At 41.3% G+C, this 27008-nt stretch overlaps 1 protein-coding gene across 1 annotated transcript; it reads right to left on the bottom strand.

The window, feature by feature from the left end:
- Window positions 1–5095: 5095 nt before the first annotated feature.
- Window positions 5096–20845, bottom strand: LOC124115875 (leucine-rich repeat-containing protein 46-like). Its single transcript, XM_046477028.2, has 7 exons — window positions 20665–20845; window positions 13255–13345; window positions 12563–12674; window positions 9426–9582; window positions 8457–8526; window positions 7206–7369; window positions 5096–5664 (listed from the first exon to the last, which is right to left on the bottom strand). The coding sequence occupies exons 1-7, from the start codon at window positions 20708–20710 to the stop codon at window positions 5507–5509; spliced, it is 798 nt and encodes a 265-aa protein (XP_046332984.2). The 5' UTR covers window positions 20711–20845; the 3' UTR covers window positions 5096–5506.
- Between the last annotated feature and the right edge of the window lie 6163 nt (window positions 20846–27008).

Raw genomic sequence — 27008 nt, 5'->3', positions numbered from 1 at the left:
GTCCCTGTAGTGACAGGAGCTGTGGCAGCTGGTACCTGTAGTGACAGGAGCTGTGGCAGCTGGTCCCTGTAGTGACAGGAGCTGTGGCAGCTGTAGAAGCTGGTCCCTGTAGTGACAGGAGCTGTGGCAGCTGTAGGAACTGGTCCCTGTAGTGACAGGAGCTGTGGCAGCTGGTCCCTGTAGTGACAGGAGCTGTGGCAGCTGGTCCCTGTAGTGACAGGAGCTGTGGCAGCTGGTCCCTGCAGTGACAGGAGCTGTAGAAGCTGGTCCCTGTAGTGACAGGAGCTGTAGAAGCTGGTCCCTGTAGTGACAGGAGCTGTGGCAGCAATATTCCAGCTATATCACGGCAGGGAACACCAGATATTTTGTTTGTACAGTTATGTTTAGCATCACATGATTTGGCCTGGACTTAAAGCTGTTTCGGCGACTGGGTCCAGGGTGTTAATCACAACAGGGTGGAGGGATGATACCCTGTACAACAAGGAGCATTCAGTTCAGTTCACAGCACACTTCTTTCCCATACACAACATCAAACTGTACATCCAAATGTCATCATTGTTGTCACATGCATATAAATATAGAGATAGTCCCATTTTATCACGTTTCTTCATCTCCAAATTTGCAGGCAATATCTTTTTACATTACTTTTATTAACTGACATAGATTTTTATACATCTTGTTAATGTAATATTAAATCTATATTATACACACTCTAATTTTAGGTTGTACTTTTTCTCCATGTTTTGTATAAGCAGTTTTGTGATAGATTATCCAATAAAATACCATACTACAGTTTTGTATGTTTCTTTTTCAAAACTCAAGGTCATGTCGCTCACTGATACAAATCACTGACAAAATTGCAAACCATCAGCGCTGTCTGACCCACAGGATCTGCATAATGTAAGAAATGAGGATTTATTTTGGAATGGTTATAAAAGTGAACAGTTGTGTTCATATGTACGCTAATTTGACTTATTTTTTGAAAACATGTCTGTTTTGGAGTTCTGACAGTATTTAATGCACCACATTGCAAGTCTTGAACAAGGTTTATTTTCTACTATGATGTAGTAAAGACACTACAAAACCTATGGCAAAAAATCTTTGATTATGGACCCTTTTCAGTTCTTTTTCCTCATAAAGGTAGAAAAAGTGGCCTGTTTTATTTCAATTTTGCGAGACCTGAGGTATATCATCATATTATTGTAGAAAAATTATAATTCAATTTGTCCGTAAAATGAGCACTTTTCAAAGTTATCAGTCACTTTAAGATTTGACATTTCTTGTAGACAATACAGGGCCCTTATTGTATCCTGAGGTTGCTGACACAGGACTACCATCTCATACCCCCGGGTGCCCATTCACTGCTGGGTGAGAAGAGGCATATTTCGAAAAAGGCTCTTAGTTAAGGAGACGTTAAAATGTAATGTGTTTCTGTGTGGGGCAGGACCGAAGCTACAGAAATGCTCAGGAATCCAGCTTGCCAAATGTTGTCATCCATCCATCCATCTACTTTACACCAACGTTGCTGAACTTCACTGGATTTGAGGCCTGTGTGTTGTCCACGGAACCATGTGCCACTGCTTTAAACAGTATTTAAGCTGTATCACAATATATCAGCTTGATGTGGGAGGAAGGTCTGAAAAGATAAGGTCTCAGATGCTTGCCGCTAAATATAGCAGGGTATGCTGCTGACAAACCTGGAAACAATCAAGGCATATCTTTGTATTTGATTGATTGTTTGTTTTTTGCTTAACACCACACTCGGCAATATTCCACCTATATGATGGCAGTCTGTAAATAATCAAGTCTAGACCAGACGGTAATTATAATTGACATCATGTGTATCAATCTATGCAATTGGGATAAAATGATATGCATCAACCAAGTCAGCGAGCCTGACCACCTGATCCCGTTAGTTGCCTCTTATGACAAACAAGGTCACCTTTTATGGCAAGTATGGGTTACTGAAGACCTATTTGAACCGAGATCTTCATGGGTCCTTTGTATTAGAACCCACAGTCACAGGTTTCTGCCATGTCAAAGGGATGCAGCTCTGCACAATAAAATTGTGGCGCCTCAGATGACTGGCCCCCGGTGACCTCGACAGCTTCAGTGCCTCTTGGACACCTCTGAAACCACTAGGCTGATGCAGCTGAAGTTTGTATCTGATTACAGCATCAGTCCGAGTGCCTCTCGGGGGCATGGGTTGCCCCGTCGTCTGAGGCGCCGCAATTGGTTTGCAGAGTTGTGTCCCTTGGGCACGCCAGAAACCTATGATTGGTGGTTTCGAATCCCGGTTCGCCCCGATTATGTTTCTAGGTTTGTCAGCACCTTACCCGTGCTCGTGGGTTTCACTGAAGTTGTAAATGTCTGAGACCTGCATCACTTCGGGCTTTCCTCCCACATTAAGCTGTCACGCCACGATATAACTGGAATACTGTTAAAAGGGGCGTTAAACCCAACTCACTCACTCACTCACCTAGTGTCTCTTAACTTTGTTTTCAGAATCCAAATATGGAGTAAAACAGTTTATATCTCCATTTCATGAAAAAATACAACAAAACAGATACAATACCTTTATTTAAAAGTGAAAAAAATAATCATATTGGCAGTTATACCATGCTTCAAGTACATACAGTCACATGTATAACACATTAGGGCCTTGTTCTTGCATATAATACAGATCTATATGCCCACATAACATGAACAGAGAACTCTATCTCCTTTAAGAAGGTCAATCAGAACCAGTATAAGAGCTTATTGCATGAATCTTCTGAGAATGAGTGATGATAAGGCCTCTTCATCCTCTGTATCTGCAACCTACACTGACCGCTAGATCCATTTATGTGGTTCTCATGAACTCACCCATGGGCCACCCATGCCCCCACAATGTTAATGAAAATCAAGGGCAGGTTATTTGAGATCGCGAGAACGACAGGAATGGATCAGGCGGTCGGTCAGTGGAGGTTTATCAGACACTGTGGACTCATGGGACATCTGAACTTGCCAGTTATAAAACTTGTTAAGACATTTAAATATTTTCATTAAATTCAATGGACATTAGGCCTGGGATGAGTCCAAATTTACTACCCGGGTACCCACCACGCTGATACCTGACCCTACCCGGATACCCGCTATATGTCTCAAGCCTTAGGTGTAAAAAGTCTGATTAGGAATAGTTTGACCGTAGCCCTGGTAAAATGTATTTAGATATCCGTATAAAACGATCCCGTCATGCATACACTGAAATTGACTGAAGTTTTATCTTTATTCAAACATATAAAGGTCAGAAGGAATGGGTGCACAGTCAGAAAGAAATGCGAACAATACTGACTTGTAGTGTAACCATAGAGTTTTGGATATTTTTGTCAATAAACAATATATCACGTGACTAACCACGGGTCCAGGTAGTCCTGGGGGTACCCGGGTCCTACTCAGTACCCACCCGACCCGAGTTAACTGTCCCAGCCCTAATGGACATTTTCTTTTATGAACTTTTTACATTTTGGACTTCCGAATGTCGTAAATCTTGTCAGGAAAGTATTCAGATTAACATAATTTCCTTGTAGACACTTGTAACATTGAAAGAGATTCTCAGATTTTGAGTGAAAAACAACTGATATATTTTGATAAGTGCAATATGTGCTGATGTCCCATCACCAGTATTTAACAGTTTGTGGTAATATAGTAACTGTTTGGTGACAATATACAGTATATTTCATGGCAATGATAAAACTTTGCTTACTTCAAGCACTTGGGGCTGAAAAGAACCTGCTCATTTCTGATGATTAATGGAATTTTGTCTTTTTAAACATAATAAACATGGAATTTTAAACCAACATTGAACTATAATGGAATGGTAATGAATATATATATTTAAATAAATAAAAGTAAGTAAATCCACATGATAAGTGTAAACACTTCTCAAAATAAAGCTTGTCATCATATATCAGAATAATAAATAATTATGCTTTTGTTGACAATGGAGGGATTATTGTTAAGGCATCAAACACAAAAAAATATCATATGGCCTGTAAATCCTCAAAGGCCATATCAACTCCGAAACTGTTTTCTGAATTTATGATTTTTAAGATCGGCAGACCAAGAAAACAAAATATATGACCTTACAACAAAGGGACAGATCGTAGTTCCTTTAAGTCTCAGTAGAAGTACCTTTGCCCATGCAATAGAGATCGTGATATTTGGGGTTATTGTTATGATATATCTGAAAAGTTACACTGACGTGAAATGTTCTTTGGACTATATCATATATTGTTGACACACACCATCTTCAAACACCTCCCCTCCCTCACTCCAAAATACATGTACCATTTTTCCATGACCAACCCCTCCCAGTGACCAGTCCCTGTAATGTTCAAATTTATAATTTAAATATTTGATAAAATAAAATTGAACCATCCTTTCCTCATGTTCCCCTCCATATAGTTGTGGTACATGTTCACAACCCCTCCTCTTTCCCTGTCATTTTTTCATGACAGCTCCCCCACTCCCATCTTCCCAAGGCAAGAGCATCCACTTGCCTTTTTATCAAAGTCTTGTTTCCACCCTTGCCACATCATGCCTACTTTCCTGTGCCAAATATGATTGGTCTATCGCACTTATCGATAGTCCAATCAGAGAATATTTCACAAAATCAACATCCACGACATCTTCTTATGGTACATCTTCTTATGAAAGTGATTTACCATTGTCTGTCTTTGTTGACACGAATATGTCTTTTCCATCTTTAAAAACTTCTAACAATTGCCTATGTTTTTGTGTCAGGGATGAAATTGTGAATGTTTTCGTTATCTGATCAACTAGGTCGTCGCCTAAGGTAGTCGCCATCTTTGTGAAGCTTTACGATTAAGAACAGCTATCTGATTGTATAGCACGTTTTCATTACAAGGGGCACAACTCGTGATCTACACGAGGTGCCGCCAGGGTCGAGCAAAGAAAAGTGGCCTTGATGTGGCAAGGGTAGAAACTAGGCTTTGATATAGGCTTCCTCCCATATAATAAATGACCAGTCTCTTTATTATTGGTTTTTCATTAGAAAAAATTAAATGAGAGGGGGGGAGACATTTTAAAAAAATTATAAAAAGTTGTTTTTTTTCAACCAACTGTTCAAGACACCTGTTTACATCAACTCAACAGATGTAATTCACATGATGCATAAATGTTTGGTTGTACACTTTATGGTGTATTCTGTAAAGTTAGGACAAAAAGGGAACAAACACCGCAATTGTATTCATATGTTGGTACTTTGGGATAACAAAAAAATGCACAGCATGTTCTGTGGTGTGAAGTCAGGTGTTGTGTGGTGTGAAGTCAGGTATTACATGGTGTTGCGTGGTGTGAAGTCAGGTGTTGTGTGGTATGGTTAGGTGTTGTGTGGTGTGAAGTCAGGTGTTGTGTGGTGTGAAGTCAGGTGTTGTGTGGTATAGAGTCAGGTGTTACATCATGGTGTTGCGTGGTGTAGAGTCAGGTGATGCGTGGTTTAGAGTCAGGTGTTGCGGGGTGTGGCTCTAGCACTGGGGGGCAGCCTGTACTTGAGTCGGATGTTGTCCAGCTCCATGTTGTGTCTGCGGTGGTCAGCGAAACTCTCCTCCAGGCGGGTCTGGGAGCGCATCAACACCTCGGACGTCAGACTCTGCAGAGGTACTGAGGAACACAACATCGGAATGTACAGCAAACTTCAAACTTTCATGTGAGCTAATAAGCCAAACTGCCCTCACTCTATATCATCTTGTATAACTGGTTTATATATATCAGGAGTTTCATGTATCATTGGTTAGAATAGGAAATCAGCAACCTATTCTTGCCATGAGAGGCAACTATGTTTGTTGTAAGAGGCGACTAACGGGATCGGGTTGTTAAGCTCGCTTACTTAGTTGATGCATGTCATCGTATCCCAGTTGCATGGATTGTTACTCATGATGTCAGTCACTGGATTGTCTGGTCCAGATTGGATTATTTACAGACCGCCGTCACTTAGCTGGAATATTGCTGAGTGCGGAGTTAAACAACAAACAAACAAAACTAATCACAAACTAATCGCAAATTGAACCTGAAGATATGCTACACAAGTCACTAAAAAGAGATTATCCACCTCATGCTCCCTGCCTGAGATACAAAGTCCCACATGTTGTGATCATCTTACCATCCACCTCATGCTCCCTGCCTGAGATACAAAGTCCCACATGTTGTGATCATCTTACCATCCACCTCCTGTTCCCTGACTGAGATACAAAGTCCCACACGTTGTGATCATCTTACCATCCACCTCCTGTTCCCTGACTGAGATACAAAGTCCCACACGTTGTGATCATCTTACCATCCACCTCATGCTCCCTGCCTGAGATACAAAGTCCCACATGTTGTGATCATCTTACCATCCACCTCCTGTTCCCTGACTGAGATACAAAGTCCCACATGTTGTGATCATCTTACCATCCACCTCCTGTTCCCTGACTGAGATACAAAGTCCCACACGTTGTGATCATCTTACCATCCACCTCATGCTCCCTGCCTGAGATACAAAGTCCCACACGTTGTGATCATCTTACCATCCACCTCTACTCCCTGCCTGAGATACAAAGTCCCACATGTTGTGATCATCTTACCATCCACCTCTACTCCCTGCCTGAGATACAAAGTCCCACACGTTGTGATCATCTTACCATCCACCTCCTGTTCCCTGACTGAGATACAAAGTCCCACACGTTGTGATCATCTTACCATCCACCTCCTACTCCCTGCCTGAGATACAAAGTCCCACACGTTGTGATCATCTTACCATCCACCTCCTACTCCCTGCCTGAGATACAAAGTCCCACATGTTGTGATCATCTTACCATCCACCTCCTGTTCCCTGACTGAGATACAAAGTCCCACACGTTGTGATCATCTTACCATCCACCTCCTGTTCCCTGACTGAGATACAAAGTCCCACACGTTGTGATCATCTTACCATCCACCTCCTGTTCCCTGACTGAGATACAAAGTCCCACATGTTGTGATCATCTTACCATCCACCTCCTGTTCCCTGACTGAGATACAAAGTCCCACACGTTGTGATCATCTTACCATCCACCTCCTGTTCCCTGACTGAGATACAAAGTCCCACACGTTGTGATCATCTTACCATCCACCTCCTGTTCCCTGACTGAGATACAAAGTCCCACACGTTGTGATCATCTTACCATCCACCTCATGCTCCCTCATCATCCTGCGTCTAGGCTCCTCTTCTGTCTCATCCGAGTCCTCCTCACTGGACAGTTGGTAGCCTGCCTCCTCCCGCTCGTCCCGAGTGATGTCCACATTGTCCAGCTGCTGCAGATTGTGCAGGTCCTGAATAATGCAGCCTCTGGAGAAAAGTATGATACATATTTGTCAGGCAACTCAGGTCAATGTTGGACTCACTGGGGTTCCCAGGGACCGAGAGACCCTTATGGAAGTGCCCTGGCCTTTGTCAACACAAGCATGACTGTTTTGGGCTACAATATCAATCACTGGATATTTACAGGCTGTCGTCATGCAGATGGAATATTGCTGAGTATGCTGTTGAACAAACTCCATCGATCCAGTTCTGCTTCAGTAAACACCATAGTATTTCATTCATATCAAGCTTCAAGAAGGAGTAACATCTAATGTTAAGCCACAAAACATAATTCAGAATTTACTCAATTTTTAACCCACCGATAAGCTGATAGCATATTTCACCCAAAAATTATTTTCGGAACAAGGACCCACTGACCTTATATAAAACTTGGCAGTCAATATAAAGTTTGTTGTTCCTGAAATTGATAGGTGAGGTGAGGTGAGGTGAAATGGGGTTTAACATCGCGTCCAAGATTATTGCGACGTGCATGTACGTGTGTGTGTGTTTGTGTGGCTGCTTGTACTATTCCGGACTGATGCCGATTTATAGTGCTAGCTCACTGAGATACCATGCTGCAGTTTAACATGAATACCCCACTCAGACACAGTATACTCCGAGCCGACCAGTCCCTGTTTTAGCCCCTTAATGCCGAGCGCCAGACAGGGTAACAACAAGTACCATTTTTTAACGTCTTTTGGTATGACGCGGTCGGGGATCCAACCCCAGACCTTCCGCTTTCCGGGCGGACGCTCTACCACTAGACCACGGAGGCGGTCTGAAATTGATAGGATGCATAGGTGTTCAACAGTAGTCCCACTTGATTCATCAGGTTTGCATTGCTTAAAGCAACAGCTGTGTTGCAGGCTCTCCTCCCACGTAACCATTTTAATATTATTATGCCAGCCTAAATGTAGTGGAGCAGAAAACTTTAAAAAAATAGAATTGCTTTTTCCCCCAACCTACCTGTAGGCATTTTCCTGTAAAAAATCTGCACAGCAAGTGAAAAAGTGCTGCCTTATGTACATGATTACTGTAGGTTGTTTACAATAGATGAAACACGTATACATCTCACCTGTAGTCTGGCATCCGAGTACATGGGTTCCCAGACAAGTTCAGCAGCATCAGAGACTGGGGGAATTCATCTGAAACAGTCATCAATATTCAGAGCTCCAGATAAGCTTTTGGTGTTGTGGGTATTTTACCCATGCATTTTAAAATCATTGGGTATCAGTAATTCTATCGGGGTTTTCAAATTTCTGTTACCCACTAGTTTTTACACATGTGGGTATTTAAGTTAAATATTTAAAAACACTATTCATCTAGTCCCTGCAAACTGGTGTCGTGTGGGTTCGAGAGCTTTATAGGACTAAAAAATACCACGATTCTTCCACAAGAAAGTGTGATGGCAAATGATCATGATGTAACTGTCATCGTGGAGTTTGGCAAGGTTCACAGCATGCCCGTTTATAATTTCAAAATGAGTTGCTGATTTGCTAATCGAATACGCAGGGTTACTTCACAATATTTTGATGATACGCACAAATTTGATTTTTTTAGCGTATCTGTAATGTTCGTTGCGTTTTTGATACGCTTGGATTATATTTTACTGCGTATTTCTGCATTTCTGATGTGTATTTTACGCAGATACACAGCTTATCTGGAGCTCTGATATTCTTATGAAACAATGTTAGGAACACAGGTCATCTGTGACACAGAAATATACGTCCAGTAGGCACACGTGAATAGAATGGACGCAGAAAAATATATATATTGTGTCCCAAACACGCACAATAAGATTCATTGTTCCAAATTGTTGACAAGAAATATAAAGGTTCTGTAATTAAAATATGAATTAAATTTTTACAGGACCCTCATATTTATTGTAAGGACGATTGAAATTAGTAGCTGTGAGTCCTCTGACCCCTAGATTTAAAGGTCAAGGTAAAACCCTGCATCAGTGTAATGACAGTGTGAAACATCAAAGCTACAGTCAATATTATTTTCCTTTCGGAAATACCTTTCGGCTAGGATGGCATCTTACCGATGTCAAACTGTGCTATGCGGTTGGCCGAGAGGTCAAGGAAGAGCAGCTTGGAGAGTTTGTTGAGGTTCTCCACCCTCTCCAGGAGGTTGCCGGCCAGTGTCAGGAACTGCAGGTTCTTCAGGCAGTCCAGGTTGTTGATCCGTGTGATCCTGTTCTGGAAGCAGGGACAACTGTCTAAATGAAGCCAGCTTTACTCTAACGTGTGCCAAGAGTTCAGTTAATCTTGTCAGGGAAACACAAGATTTTGACATGAGGGACCTAAACACAATATATGATTCTGACACGAACATGATTTTCTGTCTTAAGACAAAATTTAACTTCTGTGGAGGGAGTGACTGAGGTGGGGAATAATGTCACTGAGACTATGACTTCACTGTGTCTTTCATGTCACTGTGTCTATCATGTCACTGTGAACATGTGACTGAGACTGTGATGTCACAGTGTCTATGACATCACAGTGTCTATGACGTCACTGTGTCAATGATGTCACTGAGTCTATCATGTCACAGAGTCTATTATGGCACTGAGTCTATCATGTCACAGAGTCTATTATGGCACTGAGTCTATCATGTCACAGAGTCTATTATGGCACTGAGTCTATCATGTCACTGTGAACATATAACTGAGACTGTGTTGTCACAGTGTCTGTGACGTGTCTATTATGTCACTGAGTCCATGTTGTCACGGAGTCCATGTAACTGAGACTGTGGTGTCACTCTTTACCATGTTTACTAAGACGTCACTGTGTCTATAATGTCACTGAGTCTATGATGTCACTGAGTCTATCATGTCACAGAGTCTATTATGGCACTGAGTCTATCATGTCACTGTGAACATATGACTGAGACTGTGTTGTCACAGTGTCTGTGACGTGTCTGTGATGCTACTGAGTCTATGATGTCACAGAGTCTATGATGTCACGGAGTCCATGTTGTCACTGTGTCTATGACGTCACTGTGTCAATGATGTCACTGAGTCTATCATGTCACAGAGTCTATTATGGCACTGAGTCTATCATGTCACTGTGAACATATGACTGAGACTGTGTTGTCACAGTGTCTGTGACGTGTCTGTGATGCTACTGAGTCTATGATGTCACAGAGTCTATGATGTCACGGAGTCCATGTTGTCACTGTGTCTATGACGTCACTGTGTCAATGATGTCACTGAGTCTATCATGTCACAGAGTCTATTATGGCACTGAGTCTATCATGTCACTGTGAACATATGACTGAGACTGTGTTGTCACAGTGTCTGTGACGTGTCTATTATGTCACTGAGTCCATGTTGTCACGGAGTCCATGTAACTGAGACTGTGGTGTCACTCTTTACCATGTTTACTAAGACGTCACTGTGTCTATAATGTCACTGAGTCTATGATGTCACTGAGTCTATCATGTCACAGAGTCTATTATGGCACTGAGTCTATCATGTCACTGTGAACATATGACTGAGACTGTGTTGTCACAGTGTCTGTGACGTGTCTGTGATGCTACTGAGTCTATGATGTCACAGAGTCTATGATGTCACGGAGTCCATGTTGTCACTGTGTCTATGACGTCACTGTGTCAATGATGTCACTGAGTCTATCATGTCACAGAGTCTATTATGGCACTGAGTCTATCATGTCACAGAGTCTATTATGGCACTGAGTCTATCATGTCACTGTGAACATATGACTGAGACTGTGTTGTCACAGTGTCTGTGATGTGTCTATTATGTCACTGAGTCCATGTTGTCACGGAGTCCATGTAACTGAGACTGTGGTGTCACTCTTTACCATGTTTACTAAGACGTCACTGTGTCTATAATGTCACTGAGTCTATGATGTCACTGAGTCTATCATGTCACAGAGTCTATTATGGCACTGAGTCTATCATGTCACTGTGAACATATGACTGAGACTGTGTTGTCACAGTGTCTGTGACGTGTCTATTATGTCACTGAGTCCATGTTGTCACGGAGTCCATGTAACTGAGACTGTGGTGTCACTCTTTACCATGTTTACTAAGACGTCACTGTGTCTATAATGTCACTGAGTCTATGATGTCACTGAGTCTATCATGTCACAGAGTCTATTATGGCACTGAGTCTATCATGTCACTGTGAACATATGACTGAGACTGTGTTGTCACAGTGTCTGTGACGTGTCTATGATGCTACTGAGTCTATGATGTCACAGAGTCTATGATGTCACGGAGTCCATGTTGTCACTGTGTCTATGATGTCACTGAGTCGATGATGTCACTGTGTCCATGTGACTGAGACTATGATGTCACTGTGTCTATGATGTCTGGGAGTCTATGATGTCACTGTGTCTTTGACGTCACTGTGTCTATGATATCACTGTGAACATGTGATGGAGACTGTGATGTCTCAGTGTCTATGACATCACTGTGTCTATGATGTCACTGTGTCTATTATGTCACTGAGTCCATGATGTCACTGTGTCTATTATGTCACTGAGTCCATGTTGTCACGGAGTCCATGTAACTGAGACTGTGGTGTCACTCTTTACCATGTTTACTAAGACGTCACTGTGTCTATAATGTCACTGAGTCCAAGATGTCACTGAGTCTATGATGTCACAGCTTCCATGATGTCACTGAGTCTATAATGTCACTGAGTCCATGATGTCACGGAGTCCATGTAACTGAGACTGTGGTGTCACTCTTTACCATGTTTAGTAAGAACCATGATAACTTATATAAGTATTACTCTAATCTTGATTTCATGGAATAAACATCCCACCACAGCTATATGGAAATATGATGAAATATCTTTGAAACTTGTAAAATCCTCATTCTTAGTGAGGGAGTAGGGCTATGGGGGGCCCATTTGTCTGAGACTCAGCAATTCTCTGTGCAGAGTAGTGTCCCTTGAAACCTATGATCATTGGTTCAAATCTTGGTTCACCCCCATTGTGTTCTAGGATTGTCAGCACACCCATGCTTGAGAGTTTCATCAAAGTAGTAAAGGTTTGAGACTTGCATCACTTCGGGCTTTCCTCCCACATCAAGCTGACACGCTGAGATTGAACTATATAGATTACTGTTAAACCCAACTCACTCACTCACAATCACTCATCCCTGGTGTTTAAGGTCATGTGTCTATTAAATATATGATACACTCACCTGCTGGAGATACAAATTAGTGACTTTATCACTGAGAAGCTCAAGACTGTCAATATGACTGATGTTTTCACGGTCAAGTCGAACATGTGTGATCTCACAAAGGGCTGTTAGGCTGTGAACATGACACAATGATAGGGCTTAGGTCAAAATAAATCAAAGCAATGATCTAAATATATCTAAAGGATTTGGGGGCATGATTTACACATTCTCATTGCATGATCTGCAACAGCACTTTAACATTTAACACTTTAACAGCGTGTCCACTGGCCTATATCAAAGCCTATTTGTTACATTTGATCACTTTCTAAATGGCATTGTATGATCATTATTACAATGCTTACTATTATTACCATCCCTACTATTATTACCATACCTACTATAATAACCATACCTACTATAATAACAATGCCTACTATTATTACCATGCCTACTATTATTACCATGCCTACTATTATTACCATGCCTACTATTATTACCATGCCTACTGTTATTACCATGCCTACTATTATTACTATGTCGACTATTATTACCATGCCTACTATTACTACCATGCCTACTATTACTACCATGCCTACTATTATTACCATGCCTACTATTATTACCATGCCTACTATCATTACCATGTCTACTATTATTACAATGCATACTATGTTTACTAATGTTACAGTCTAGAACAGACAAAAGATACTTACATTTTCTCCTGGTCCCATGAAGTAGTAGCCTCTGGTGGAAGATGTCGGGTGACTAGGAGATGCAAGGACAGGCGCTGAGTTTTCTTTTCTTCTAAATAAACAGACACAAGGGTGATGAACTAGGAAGATCTACACCTGATGTGTGTTAGGGAGAGAAATCAATGGTATCACTGAGTTGTAAGCATGTTTATATTCCACACAAATTTAGTTCCAGTAAAAATATCAGGAGTTAAAGCTGCAGTGAAAATGTTCATGACTACTGAAATTTCTTGACATGTCTATGTAACCATGGTTACACCGATATGCACCTCCTCCACAGGAACAAATGTTGGTAGTAAAAGTTCCACAAGAAACTTAAATACGCACGGAACCAGATCCTGTTTACAGAGAACCCTGTTTTTGAGTGACACCTGTTTTTGAGTGAAACCTGTTTATGAGTGACACCTGTTTTTGAGTGACACCTGTTTTCAAGTGACACCTGTTTTCAAGTGACACCTGTCTTCAAGTGACACATGTTTTCGAATGACACCTGTTTTCTGGTGACACCTGTTTTTGAGTGACACCTGTTTTCAAGTGACACCTGTTTTCGAGTGACACCTGTTTTTGAGTGACACCTGTTTTCAAGTGACACCTGTTTTCGAGTGACACCTGTTTTCAAACAGCAATATTGACAGTGATTTGTCCTGTTATGAGAATGACGTCAAAGCTGTTGATTTGACAGTGCACACTTCTAGTGGGGTCTTCCCGATGTGCCCACAGTCCCATTCTGCCTATAGTAAAATCATAAAATGATACAGATGCTGTGAAACTGGTCCATACTCAGACAATGAAACAGTGTAGGCACAATGGGAAACACTTGTGAGATTAAATAAAACCTTAACACATAATGAAAGTCATGGATGTATTATATTTATAATATAACACAGAAGTAAAATATAACAACAATTTTGGCAATACTTTCATATTCAATCAATTAACCACAAGCAAATCATAGACAGTTATTGTCCAAATTTGTCGCTGATCTGATGAGTGAGTGAGTGAGTGAGTATGGCTTTACACCACTTTTATCAAAATTCCAGCAATATCACGGCGGGGAACACCAGAAATGGGCTTCACACATTGTACCCATGATGGGAATCGAACCCAGGTCTTCGGCGTAATGAGCGAACGCTTTAACCACTAGGCTACCCAACCGCCCCCTGATCTGATGAAATCACCAACAGTGATGCACCGACCTTTGCACCTTGAATGAGGAGGAGTTTTGGAGTTTTACGACCGCTTCTGCCATAGATAATGTCACAGTCGCAGTCGGGGTCAGGTGGGGGTTACGTTAAATACTGAACAAGGGGGAATAGGATGTAAACGCCTGACCTAAAAAACAATAAATTGTATACTTGTCAACATCCAGCATTATACTTTTCAATGTGATTGGGATTAAAATAAGGAATTTATATACATTGCCACATTTTACTCAGTCTAATGTTAACTGCATTGAAAATACAGTTTAAACAGTCATATGTATTAACATCTCTGCTCAGCTTAAGAACTGGCTTGTCTCAACAACAATGGATTAAAACTTAAATTGCATTGATCTTAAAATTAGTTAATTGACGTGATTGGTTCCATATTATTATTTTGTTGTTGTTGTTCATATCATGCATATAGTAATAATTAAATACACAGTCTAATGTTAATTGGATTAATCTCAAATTAGGATGTAAGCAGAATGTGATGTAGGCACAATGAGATTGAATGCTTACAGCCTGTCAACACTGGGTTCATGTGAAGTACTGTACACCTATCAGAAAATAATGTCATCATTCAGAATTTTGTTGCCCCTATCATGATGAAAAGAGTAAATGGTGTGAACATTATACATGTAATCTGACAAACATTCATACATTGCAGGGGGCATTGGTGGCCCAGTCGTCTAAGGCACTGTGATTCGCTGTGCAGAGTTGCGTCCCTTGGGTACGCCAGAAACCTATGATTGTGGGTTTGAATCCCGGTTCGCCCCAATATGTTTCTAGGTTTGTCAGCACCGTACCCGTGCTAGTGGGTTTCACCGAAGTGGTAAACGTCTGAGACCTTCATCACTTCTGGCTTTCCTCCAACATTACGCTGACACGATATAACTGGAATACTGTTAAAAGCGGCGTTAAACCCTACTCACTCACTCATGCATTGCAGCGATAGAGTGAGTGAGTGAGGTTTTACGCTGCTTTTAGCAATATTCTAGCAATATCACGGCGGGGGACACCAGAAGTGGGCTTCACACATTGTACCCAAGTTGGGAATCAAACCTGGATCTTCAGCGTGACGAGCGAACGCTTTAACCACAAGGCTACCTGACCACCCCTTGCAGCGATAGAAACTAACAGCTTTAGTCCACAAAGTCCTCATAATGATTACATATAGCAAAATCCTTAAAAAGGGCAAATTTCTTCAAGTCCTTATGACACCTTAACTATTGGGAAGTTTGACAAGGACTACTGTAAATCTTGTAATTAATGTGTTTCCAAATAAATACGACTGAGGACCCCTAGCCAAAAATGCGACTCAATATCAATGCGACTTCCTCTATCCCATCCCCAGTGGAATGATGCATATCCTTACCTTAATCCAACCTTACCTTAATCCAACCTTACCTTAATACAACTTTACCATAATTCAGTTTTACCTTAATCCAATCAAACAGAAAATAGCACCGCTTATTAGCGCTGAGTAAAGCACTTCCGTAAAAACAAAAAACAGTGTTTTCCTAAAAACAACACACAGTTTATATGTTTATTCTGTTGACTGTCATTAAGGAAGTTCAAAGGATATAAAATAATTGAACCAAAAAACTTGATGGCAGATGACAAAGACAAGGGCTGTATATCCGAGGAGTGTGATGAAGCCTATCGGTGCCCGTTGGGTAGTGTCGGCCTTTGACGAAGTGTTGCATGGGTGGCGTCTGTCTGGACTGCTGGAGCGGTGAATGATGCCCACTTTGACACAAGTGTGTAGAACTTTTGACCCCAGCAGGGATAACTCACCTATACCTATTCTTTGAATGACATTGTTACAACTGCTGCTCAATAAACAGTGAATATTCAAGTTGGTATTTCCGCTATCCAAAGTGTGCAGTGAGAACATATTATTGCTAATAGTCATTTTGGAGACATAAATGCGAAGTTTCATCAATGCGAACAAAGACCACTCGCATTTTTCGCATTTTATTTATGCTCACGTTAATTTCAAGATTTACAGTATAGGACTAGTGGCAATTTCTAACGCTGCCTTGTGAATAGGTTTCAAACTTTCAATTACGTTTGTAGTTCAAATGCTGACCCCCAAGAAGTTTGAACAGAACTATGTTCCAAAACATGTCCGTTCATTCATTGAAACACAGCTAAAGTACCAAACCAGTCAGGTGTACAAACACAGGTGGCATCAGTCGAGTGTAATTAACTGTTCAAAAATAGGCTACACAAGGATAATATTTGGTGCCAACAATATTTTCCTTGGGACTTGAGACTTATGTTCAAGGCAAATTATCAGCACTCATACCACATGCATGTTATGTTGCATCGACATAAACTAGCCATGACTTTATTTATTATTTATCTAGGATTCCAAACCAAGTACCCTTGGCAGGAAAATTGGGAAAAAAATGTAATTTAGTCAAATTTGGCTTCTATTTTATTAATTTCACAGGTATTTTATCAATTTATGCATCTTCCCGAGGCAAGGGAGTTAACTGCCAGTCCACCCTTGCCGATCTAGGCTGGAATTGCTGGGCTCGACCGTAGCGCCACCAGTGGCTATTACGAGTTATGTCCCTTCTATGCCTCTCCTATGTACCAATCAGATTCCACCTCTCGTATCACTTGCATCTGTTTCAAACAAAATGGCAGCGTCCGGTCGAGACGATCTTTTAAAATCTATATTATGATAAAACGGGTCTTACATTATACAGTATATGTCCGCGTATAAGCCGAATTTTGAGGACCAGAAAAAAGATTCTGTAGAAAGGGGTCGGCTTATCCACGGTTTATTTAAATCAATTGGATTAACATACAACAGTGGTATAAAGGGGGTATAAAAGTTGGTATATTTTTATTAACTGACATTCTCATCATGAGTTTGAAACAAAAACGCCATGCTTACGATGCTGAATTCAAACTGCATGTCTTCGCTCCAGCTGATATATTTTCTCACGGGTTCATAATTCTATATACATGTACACCGATTCACAAAATGGCGCTTCGTTGTTGATGGCAACATATAACGATCATTATGAGATTAAAAAAAGACAAGAGAAACAGCTTCCCACATTATGAAAGTGGATGACTGGTTTGTTAAATCTTTGTTAGAAATAATAATGACTTTTTCAATATAATTACAACGTTTTTCATTTTATATTTTTGAATATCTGCGAGTACTGGCACATGTCTTGCAGTCCGACTTCGCAGTGTTTTTTGCCATTCACTTCCTGGTTCGGCTTATCTGCGGGTCATATCATTTTCTTTCGTATTTCAATAGTCAAGTTAACACCTCGGCTTATCTACGGGGTAGGATTATCCACGGTCATATACGGTCAGTGCATCAAATCACGTTAGCACCTTGATTAAAAACATGACAAGAATTGGAAAATATCTGTTGACAACGAGTTGGCTGTGCACATGCTTTGCAAATCCTGCAATCGACCGAAATCCGCATGACAGTTTACTACCCGGATTTCGATTTCGGTGTGCGATTGTGATTGGACTATGCATAGACTCGTTAGTCCAGCCAAATTATAACTCCATAATATCAGCCTAGTTCGGCAAGGGTGGAAACTGGACTTGTACAGTCAGTTAGCTCCCTTGCCTCGGGAAGATGCATTGTATGTTAATATTGCCTTTAATGCCGTAATGTTAAAGTAAGCATTGTGAAATGAATTGGAGTGTGTGCAGCAATCTGAGTGGTTGAAACAAGTTAAATGGGAACAATTTTATAAGGTGAAGTTTATATGATATACAGCATTTCCAGTGGATGAGAGGACAGTCACATGACCTGACTACTTCCACATTCCTTGGGGAACACCTGGGAATTCCCTTGCACGAATACATACAGAAGAGTTGTTTCTGAGCATTTAAACCCTTTCAGCATACATTTGGAAACGTCAGAGAGTGATGAATGCATGTCTGTGCATGAATACCCTTGGTAGGACCTAGTGAACAAAGTAAGGAAATGCACACCCAAACTATCGACTCAATCCATGCCTTGTCTGACAAGTGACGACTCAATCCATGCCTTGCCTGACAAGTGACGACTCGATCCATGCCTTGCCTGACAGAGACAGTTTACAGCAATCGAGGAATTTACCCAATGATCTAATTGACACATCTTTATAATATCCTTTCAAAGATTGGCCAATGTATCAATGATGGCTAACAATTGCCACAGGTTCAGTGACTTTGGAAATCTCCCCGATCACATCATCTTCCCGAAGCAAGGGTGTTAACCGCAATAAAAGTCCAGTTTCCATCCTTGCTGAACTAGGCTGGAATTTCTGGGCATGATCATAACGCCACCAGTGGTTATTACGAGTTATGTGCGTTCTAAATCCCTCACAAGCTGTTTTATTAGCAAACATATTCAATATCTGATATGGCCACTTAAAAAAAATATTTTTGAAATAATTAAGTAAGTGAAAGATTCAGGGTCCCAGTTCCAGAGCCATATTGAGTAGGCATGTACTCACCTATTATCATTCACATGAGCTATTTATAGTTTACTTGGGTACTTTATATATTTTTAGTCCCTTGGGTTGAGTCTGTTGGGTTTTTTCAAACCAATGATAACAAATTTCTAAAATAATTTTGCTTAAAATTCTGGTTCAGGTGACAATTTATGCATTATTCACTGCAGCAGAATTCATGTAGATGTGATGCCTACATTCATTAGTTTGTTTGTTGTTTAACACCGCACTCAGCAATATTCAAGTTATATGATGACAGTCTGTAAATAATCAAGTCTGGACCAGACAATCCAGTGATTGACATCATGAGCATAGATCCATACAATTGGGATACAATGACATGCATCAACCAAGTCAGCGAGTCTGACCACCCGATCCCAAAAGTCACCTCTTACAACAAGCATAGTCGCCTTTTACGGCAAGGATGGGTTGCTGAAGATCTATTCTACCCCAGATGCCTGCATTCAATCAGCAAAAAATGATCTGTACAGAAATATAGGCTCGCAAACTGAAAATGCTACTATGGGTAAAATTGTATGCAAGCTGCTCAAAATGCATTGTGTAATGGTGATTTAAATTGTGTATTTGACACAAATACTCTGGAGCTCTGAAATGTATTTCTATTTCTAATTTGAGTTCCCAAGCACTCAAGTACCTATTTTCAAACACCTGTATTTGATAATGATTTGTTGCTATAACGAGAGAAGTAACGTTGTCAAAGCTCCTGCCTTGAGGGTGCACAGGTTCGGCCTGTCAACATTGGATTCGCATAAAGTACCATACACCAGTCAGAACAGTCCATCATCATTCAGAAGATTGGTGCCTGTGTCATGATAATCGTGGTAATGGGAAGTGTACACTATACACTAGTGTGAACACTTTAATTTGACAAATATTCATATTTTGTGAATAGGTCTCATACTTTCAGTGACTTTCTGAGTTTTAATGCCGACCTGCGAGAATTATGTTGAGAAATGTGCGCATTAACACGTCTGTTGATTCATGGAAACCCTGCTAAAGTACATAACCAATCGTGTGTTTCGAAAATTGGTGACGTGTGCAGCGGAAGTTTACAGGCGAGGTATGGAGCTGAATTTTATTGCCGAAGACATCACCTATTGGTATGAAGCAAATTCACTCATCCCTCGAAATATCAGCAATACCATCTTAACTGTTCGAAATTAGGGTACGTCAGGATATATCAGCAATTGTACAAAGCGCCCCTCCAATGCTTCAAAAACCTAGATCTAGTCGCCTTTCCTGAAATGCAAAATCATTAATGTGATGTGATAGTAGCTCTTCATCGTATTGTTGTTAACATGCCTACTGTCATCAATTTATAATATTACTGTCATTTTTTATACACACAACTACCATGTTTAGATAAGTCATTGATAAGATGGGCCTAACTTGTGATTGGTTATTTACTGTCTTATACTTGGTCAAACAGAGATGTAACGTAGGCTCTCGTCATCAAATGCTCCGTACACAAACAAGACTTGCCCAGGGGAATAAATGTAGGCTAGTAACATTCCACTTTGTCTAACAGAGATGTTGCTAGACCAACAGTGATAACGCGTGCATATATGTTGGTGTAAAATTAAACGCAGCAACACTCATTTTCAACAAAATCGGAGCAATCTCGCAATCGCATTTTCCTACAAAATCAGATAAGCACTCACTTTTGAAAACATCAAACGTCTGAAGATCAGCCTCGTCATCTTCCATGATTAGGTTATCCACGTATCATCAGGCAAGCGTACTAGATCTAGAGTTGTGATTACTGTATCTGCAAAAATGTTTGTTTTGTTTTCCGACTCGACAACAAACAAGAGTGCTCTCCCTTCCTTTCCTGCACAAGCTCCTTCCCAGCGCGTGACTCGTTACAAGATCGCCTGGGATTGCTTGCGTCGCGTACCAGCAGTGGAACCAGTTTACCGGGATTTACAGCCGGTGATTCTGCTGTGTATGAACTGACTCATTTATATAATGGACGAGGGAAGACCTGTATTTTGTGACAAAAGTAAAGCTGTCGATAGAGTTTGGCAAACGGGTCATAGTAGCAAGCATCATGCACGATTCCCTTTTGAACTGTTGAAATAGTTTGAAAACATTTAATGTTATATATATATATATATATATGTGTGTGTGTCTAGTTCAATATAAAACCAGTAAACGCAGGAGTCCCTTATGGTTCGGTCTTAGGGCCGTTATGCCTTTTTATATTCATAAATGATAAATAGGATAATATTCAGCGCAATATTAAAATATTTGCTGACGATACATCTTTGTATGTGATTATTGATGACCCCGAGTCGCGATATATACGTATATTATATATTTCTACTGCTGCTAAAACATTTGATTTAAAGATTGCTGCTGTTCTTTTATAGGGCTCAGAAATTTGGGGATGTGCCTATAGAAAAAGCATTGAAAAGGTTCAGGGTAATTTCTTTAAAAGTGTTCTTTCCTTTGGTAAAAGAACATCAGCAAATGCAATTCTAGGAGAGCTGGAAAGAAATTCACCGTGTGTACACTATTACAGTCGTTGTGTTAAGTACTGGTGTCGGCTACTTAGATTACACGAAACAAAATATCTGTATGCCTGTGTATCATATGTTAAAAGCATTTGACGAAAATGGTCAAACTAACTGGGTTCATTGTTTCAAACTGGGTTTTCACATGACATGTGGGGTTGTCTCAGGATTGCGGCGACATAAAATGCTTCATGGTTATAATCAAACAACGATGTAAAGATATAGAATTTCAAAACTGGCATTACAAAATCACAATTTTTTCTTTCCTTGATGTTTATTCTTCTTATAAATCACTACTCGAACCAGAAAAATATCTGTCTAATTTAGCATGTGAAAGAGATCTTAGAGCTTTATGTAAATTCCGTTGTTTAAGCCATAATCTAAATATACAGAAAACCCGATTTAATACAACCAGAGTCATCGTTTAGTTTATGTATGAAATGTAACCGCTGTGAAATAGAAAATGAATACCATTTTTTGTTAATTTGTCTTTTTTTTTATAAAAGTAGTAGAGAAAATTTAATTCCAAAATGTTACCATGTGCAACCATCTGTCCCAACATGTACCAGTCTTCTATCCACCAGAAATGATTGTGTTATTAAAAACCTGTCCATATAAACTAGTGTCCAAAAGAAACGATACCACCTGTTTGCAACGACATAAAAGAAAAACTAAACAATGCAGAAGTTTAGGATTGGTGTTATGCTTTTGAGAAATCCTTTCACAACATCTGTACAAAATTTTCATTTCAATAAAATCTGTACAACCAATATGACAAGACTTTAAAGATGTGTGGGGTCGAAAATGAACATTTCGTTAGAGCACTGATCACAGAAACAACGGGAAATGTCACACCACACGTCTCAAAGTCAAGTCAGTAGCGGGTATGTCCACCGTGAGCATCAATACATGCCAGAACACGCCTACGGACTGATGACGTCAAACGTCTGATGACGTTGGGAGTGATGCGTTGCCATTCCTCGAGGAGACATCGTTCCAAGTCCTGGACGTTGACTGGAGGCACACGGCGACGTCGGATTTGTCGATTGAGGTGGTCCGATAAGTGCTCGATGGGATTCATGTCCCGGTGAACATGCGGGCCATGGCAAAACCTGTACGTTGGCGTTGGCAAGGAAGTTCTGTGTCAATCTTGCTGTGTGTGGCCTTGCATTGTCATGTTGGAAAAGGAGTCCACGAGGCTGTTGCTGAATAAAGGGCACCACAACAGGCCGTAGGATGTCATCAAGATAACGCTGTGCATTCAGGTTTCCACGAATAACGACAAGCATCGTTTTGACGTCACCACATATGCCACCCCAAACCATTAACCCTCCACCTCCAAACGGCCGGACCTGTTGGATACAGTTAGGCGCCAAACGTTCACCAAATCGTCGGTATACAAGCTGCCGTCCATCGTTTCTGAAGATGAGGAATCTGCTCTCATCAGAGAACAGAACACGTGCCCAGTCCCGCCGTTGCCAACGTCGAACTCGCCTGGCCCAGATCAGTCTGATGTTCCGGTGTCGAGGCGTCAGGAGCGGTCCGCGGTAGGGATGACATGGCCGGATACCATACTGCCGTAGTCTCCTGTAGACGGTCTGTCGACTGATCCTGTGTCCCAGTGCTGTAGCCGCCGTGGACGTCGCTGTTACGGTGCGGTTCCTCGGGTGTAATACCCGGATGTAACGATCTTCACGGGGCGTGGTTACTCGTGGTCTTCCACTCCTGGGCCTGTCTGACGTCTGACCTGTCTGACGTAACCGCTGCATCAACCTGGTGATAGTGATGCGTGGGCAGCCCAACCTTCTGGCGACGTCGACGTGTGACGCTCCTTGTTGGACAATTCCAAAGGCTCTCTCTCTCGATGGCTGTCAAACGTGGCATATCTTGTGTTCTTTTTGTTGCTGTGATATCAACGTGTCTGAACAGCCGTTTTATACAGTTTTTCTGCACATGCAGAACATGCTAGAGAGGGAAATGTCACTTTCACGAAATTTACGTTTTTTCCCGGAAGTGATCACGTGTTCCCGGTATTTTTTATCGACTATGCTGTGTTTGGGATGTGCAATACGAATTGGCATGTTTTCATACTTGACAATTCACTTAGTAAAATTTTTTTTTGAAAATAAGTTGGTATCGTTTCTTTTGGACACTAGTTTATTTTTAAAGACATTTACCTATGTAAATACAAATGTAAAAAAAGATGAACATTTGTCGTAACAAAATTTGTGCATGTGCATAGTATATATTATTCCTGTTAATGAACTTTGGGTCAGGCGGCCTTCATTCATAAACGTCTTCTTCTAAACATTGCCTCCTACCTGTATATTTTGTTTGTTTGTTTGTTTGTTTGTTGTTTAACGCCGCTCTCAGCAATATTCCTGCTATATGACGGCAGTCTGTAACTAATCGAGTCTAGACTAGACATTCCAGTGATTGACATCATGAGCATCGACCCATGCAATTGGGTATTTACTAAGCTTGTTTACCAGCATGGGCGGTGTATACAGCAAGCAAAATATAAAATATATGCATGTTTGTTTCTTTTATTGGGTAACACCTGAGATCAACAACAGACTATGTACAATCATTGAGGAGACAAAAAATATCTGCAACTACATATAAATTCCCCGCTATAGCGTAAAATTAAAGTCACCAAATCATTTTCAACACATGAATAAGGCCGCAAATATATATGAGATAACAAACAAGTCAATACACGGTAAGAGGAGAATGAAATAGTCGGGTCACTAATTCTCTAACAAAGAATGCAATGACACTGTACACCGAATCGCCGGACTTTGCCGAGCGGCTTCGGAAATTAGACGGTTAAGGCAGAGGGAAGCAGTGCGGTCAATTAACCGTGACTAGACTAAATTGGGCGGCAAAAGAAAGTATAGGTCGAGTTCCATGATCGATAAAAAAATAACAAGAAGAGGTTTTGTTGTGAATTATAATATAATCTAGGGAGGGGTAACAAATGATTGATCAACCACAGTTTGAATGAAATTGTGCAATCACAGGTAATGTAAGCTCAAGGTAAACAATGGTGGGGTAAGAAATTTCATTTTCGAAAGTTGTCTTAAATGTCACCAAAAAATTGTCAGACACACTACAAGTTCATTGTCGACACAGTTGCCTGTATAGCGTGTATGACCTCCAGCTGCCTCAATGCATGCTGTGATACGCCGCCTCATCGATGACGTCAGTCTTCTGATGACGTGGACTGGAATCCGTTGCCACTCGTCTCTCAGGGCCTGCTGCAATTCTTGTCTGTTGACGTGAGGCTGATGGCGTGCTCTAATCTGTCTGTCAAGATGGTCCCACAGATGTTCAATAGGATTCATATCGGGTGGGTGGACAGGCCAGGACAAAACGTCAACGTTCTGCTGGTTTAGAAAGTTCCGAGTCAGTCTTGCAGTATGGGGCCTGGCGTTGTCGTGTTGAAACAATGTCCCCTGCTGTTGGTTTTGTAAGAACGGAAGCACAACTGGCTGCAATACTTGGTCTCTGTATTGCAGTCTTCTGATCTCTCAATTTCACTTGCCAGCGTCGAACCTGCCTCGCCCATCGCAGTCAGTACCATTCCTTGGAAAGGACGATACGCTCGGATTCCAGCAGCACGAAGTCGTCGTTGTACTGTACGTTGGCTAATGGGATGTCCCAACGCTGTTGCTGCCGTCGCAGTCGCCGTTACGAATCTGTTTCACAGGTGAATGAGCCGTATCTGACCGTCTTCCAGTAGTGTTGTCACTCGGGGTCGTCCGGTTCTAGGCCTGTCCTGTGTCCTCCCTGTCTGCCTGTACCGTTGAATCAGCCTGGCTACTGTCAATGGTGTACAACCAAACCTTCTGGCAATTTGGGCCTCTGTTGCCCCCATTTCGGCAATACCGATGGCTCTCTCTCTCTGCTCCTGTGATAGTCGTGGCATTTCTTTTGTGTGCTTTCATCACGTGTGGCTATACCCTGCAGACGAACGCATTTATACAGCTAACATGCACGTGCAGATTATGCCATAGGCGGGAAACCTGTTTCACCATTTTTTTGTCACCGCACCGAGCGCCGTCAAAGGTGGCGCGTTCGGGTGAGGTGTTTTTTGGTACCTGTTCCTGGGCAGTCATATTCCCAATACCTACTTTCCACTAGCTATCGCTGTTTTTAGGAAAATTACAAATTGCCAACCTATACTTTCTTTTGCCGCTTAGTTTAGAATGACATCCACCGGTCTGCTGGAATGATATCAGCAAATCTACTAGAATGATATCAACCGGTCTGCTAGAATGATATCAACGGGTCTGCTAGAGTGATATCAACCTGTTTACTAGACGGATATCAACTCGTCTGCAAGACTTATATCAACAGTCTGCCGTCTGCTAGAATGATATTGGAATGATATCAACATGTCAATCTGAATGTATCAACATGGCTGCACTCATAATATATAAATTTGATCCCGACGGAATAAAATATAGTTCACTTACCATTGTGATGCCTCTCTAAGTTAATTTCTATTACTAATTCTCATGTTTAATCACAATGATGCAGCATTGTTCTCAGCCTAAACAAGAGAGATAGAAACATACTTTACATTGCATCATTGTATGCGTATTAAATTAGTTCCAGGTACATGTTTCTCCAATGAGCTTAGCATCCATTTTGCATTCCCACGATCAGCTAGATAAGCACTTGTCTATGACTATATACTGTCTATCCGTCGTGGTATCTTCCTGCTAAGGGGGGCACGGGTGGCCCAGTCGTCTGAGGCGCCGCGATTTGCTGTGCAGACTTGCGTCCCTTGGGCACGCCAGAAACCGAGGATTGTGGGTTCGAATCCCGGTTCGCCCCGATTGTGTTTCTAGGTTTGTCAGCACCATACCCGTGCTCGTGGGTTTCACCGAAGTGGTAAACGTCTGACACCTGCATCACTTCGGGCTTTTCTCCCACATTAAGCTGACATGCCGTGATATAACTGTAATAATGTTAAAAGCGGCGTAAACCCAACTCACACACTCACTCTTCCTGCTAAGAAAGAGGTGTGTCACATTATTCTTAAACCAATGTTTACAATCTTTCAGGAGGGACGTATGCAGTAAGGCAGTTTCAGTGAGTGAGTAAGTGAGGTGTGACAGAGAGAGTGGGCTTTCGCAGTTTGATCAGTATTTCAGTTATATTATGGCTTGATTAGTTAAATGTGGAAGGATGCAAGCCTTAAATGTTACCATTTTGGTGGAACTTAAGAGCACACACAGGGTACTGACAAAACCAAAAGTCCTTGTCAGAATCCAATCACAGGATCCTATCACGTCTAAGGGACGCAACTCTTCATTGCAAATTGAAGCGCCTTGGCCACCCACATCATGTGTACACAGTCTGTCTGAACATTTCTGATAATTATTTGCGCCAAATAATTATATCAAACGTTGTCCAAAAAAGTCAGGAAGGGGGAGCAGTATCCTCACACAGTGTGCTCATGTACTAGGGCGACCGGG

Source organism: Haliotis rufescens, unplaced genomic scaffold (genome assembly GCF_023055435.1).
Source record: "Haliotis rufescens isolate VD_foot unplaced genomic scaffold, xgHalRufe1.0.p SCAF_10, whole genome shotgun sequence".
In the NCBI taxonomy this organism is placed as follows: Eukaryota; Metazoa; Mollusca; class Gastropoda; order Lepetellida; family Haliotidae; genus Haliotis; species Haliotis rufescens.
The sequence above is the reverse complement of the archived record's forward strand: the minus strand, read 5'-3'. Positions and strand labels throughout refer to the sequence as shown.

Bases quoted from the DNA above. Each gene is read 5' to 3' on its own strand.
- LOC124115875 (XM_046477028.2), bottom strand. From the start codon at position 20,710: ATGGAAGATGACGAGGCTGATCTTCAGACGTTTGATGTTTTCAAAA. The intron at 12,675-13,254 runs GTAAGTATCTTT...TCATGTTCACAG, and splicing joins TCATGGGACCAGGAGAAAAT to CCTAACAGCCCTTTGTGAGA. The intron at 8,527-9,425 runs GTAAGATGCCAT...TGACTGTTTCAG, and splicing joins CATAGCACAGTTTGACATCG to ATGAATTCCCCCAGTCTCTG.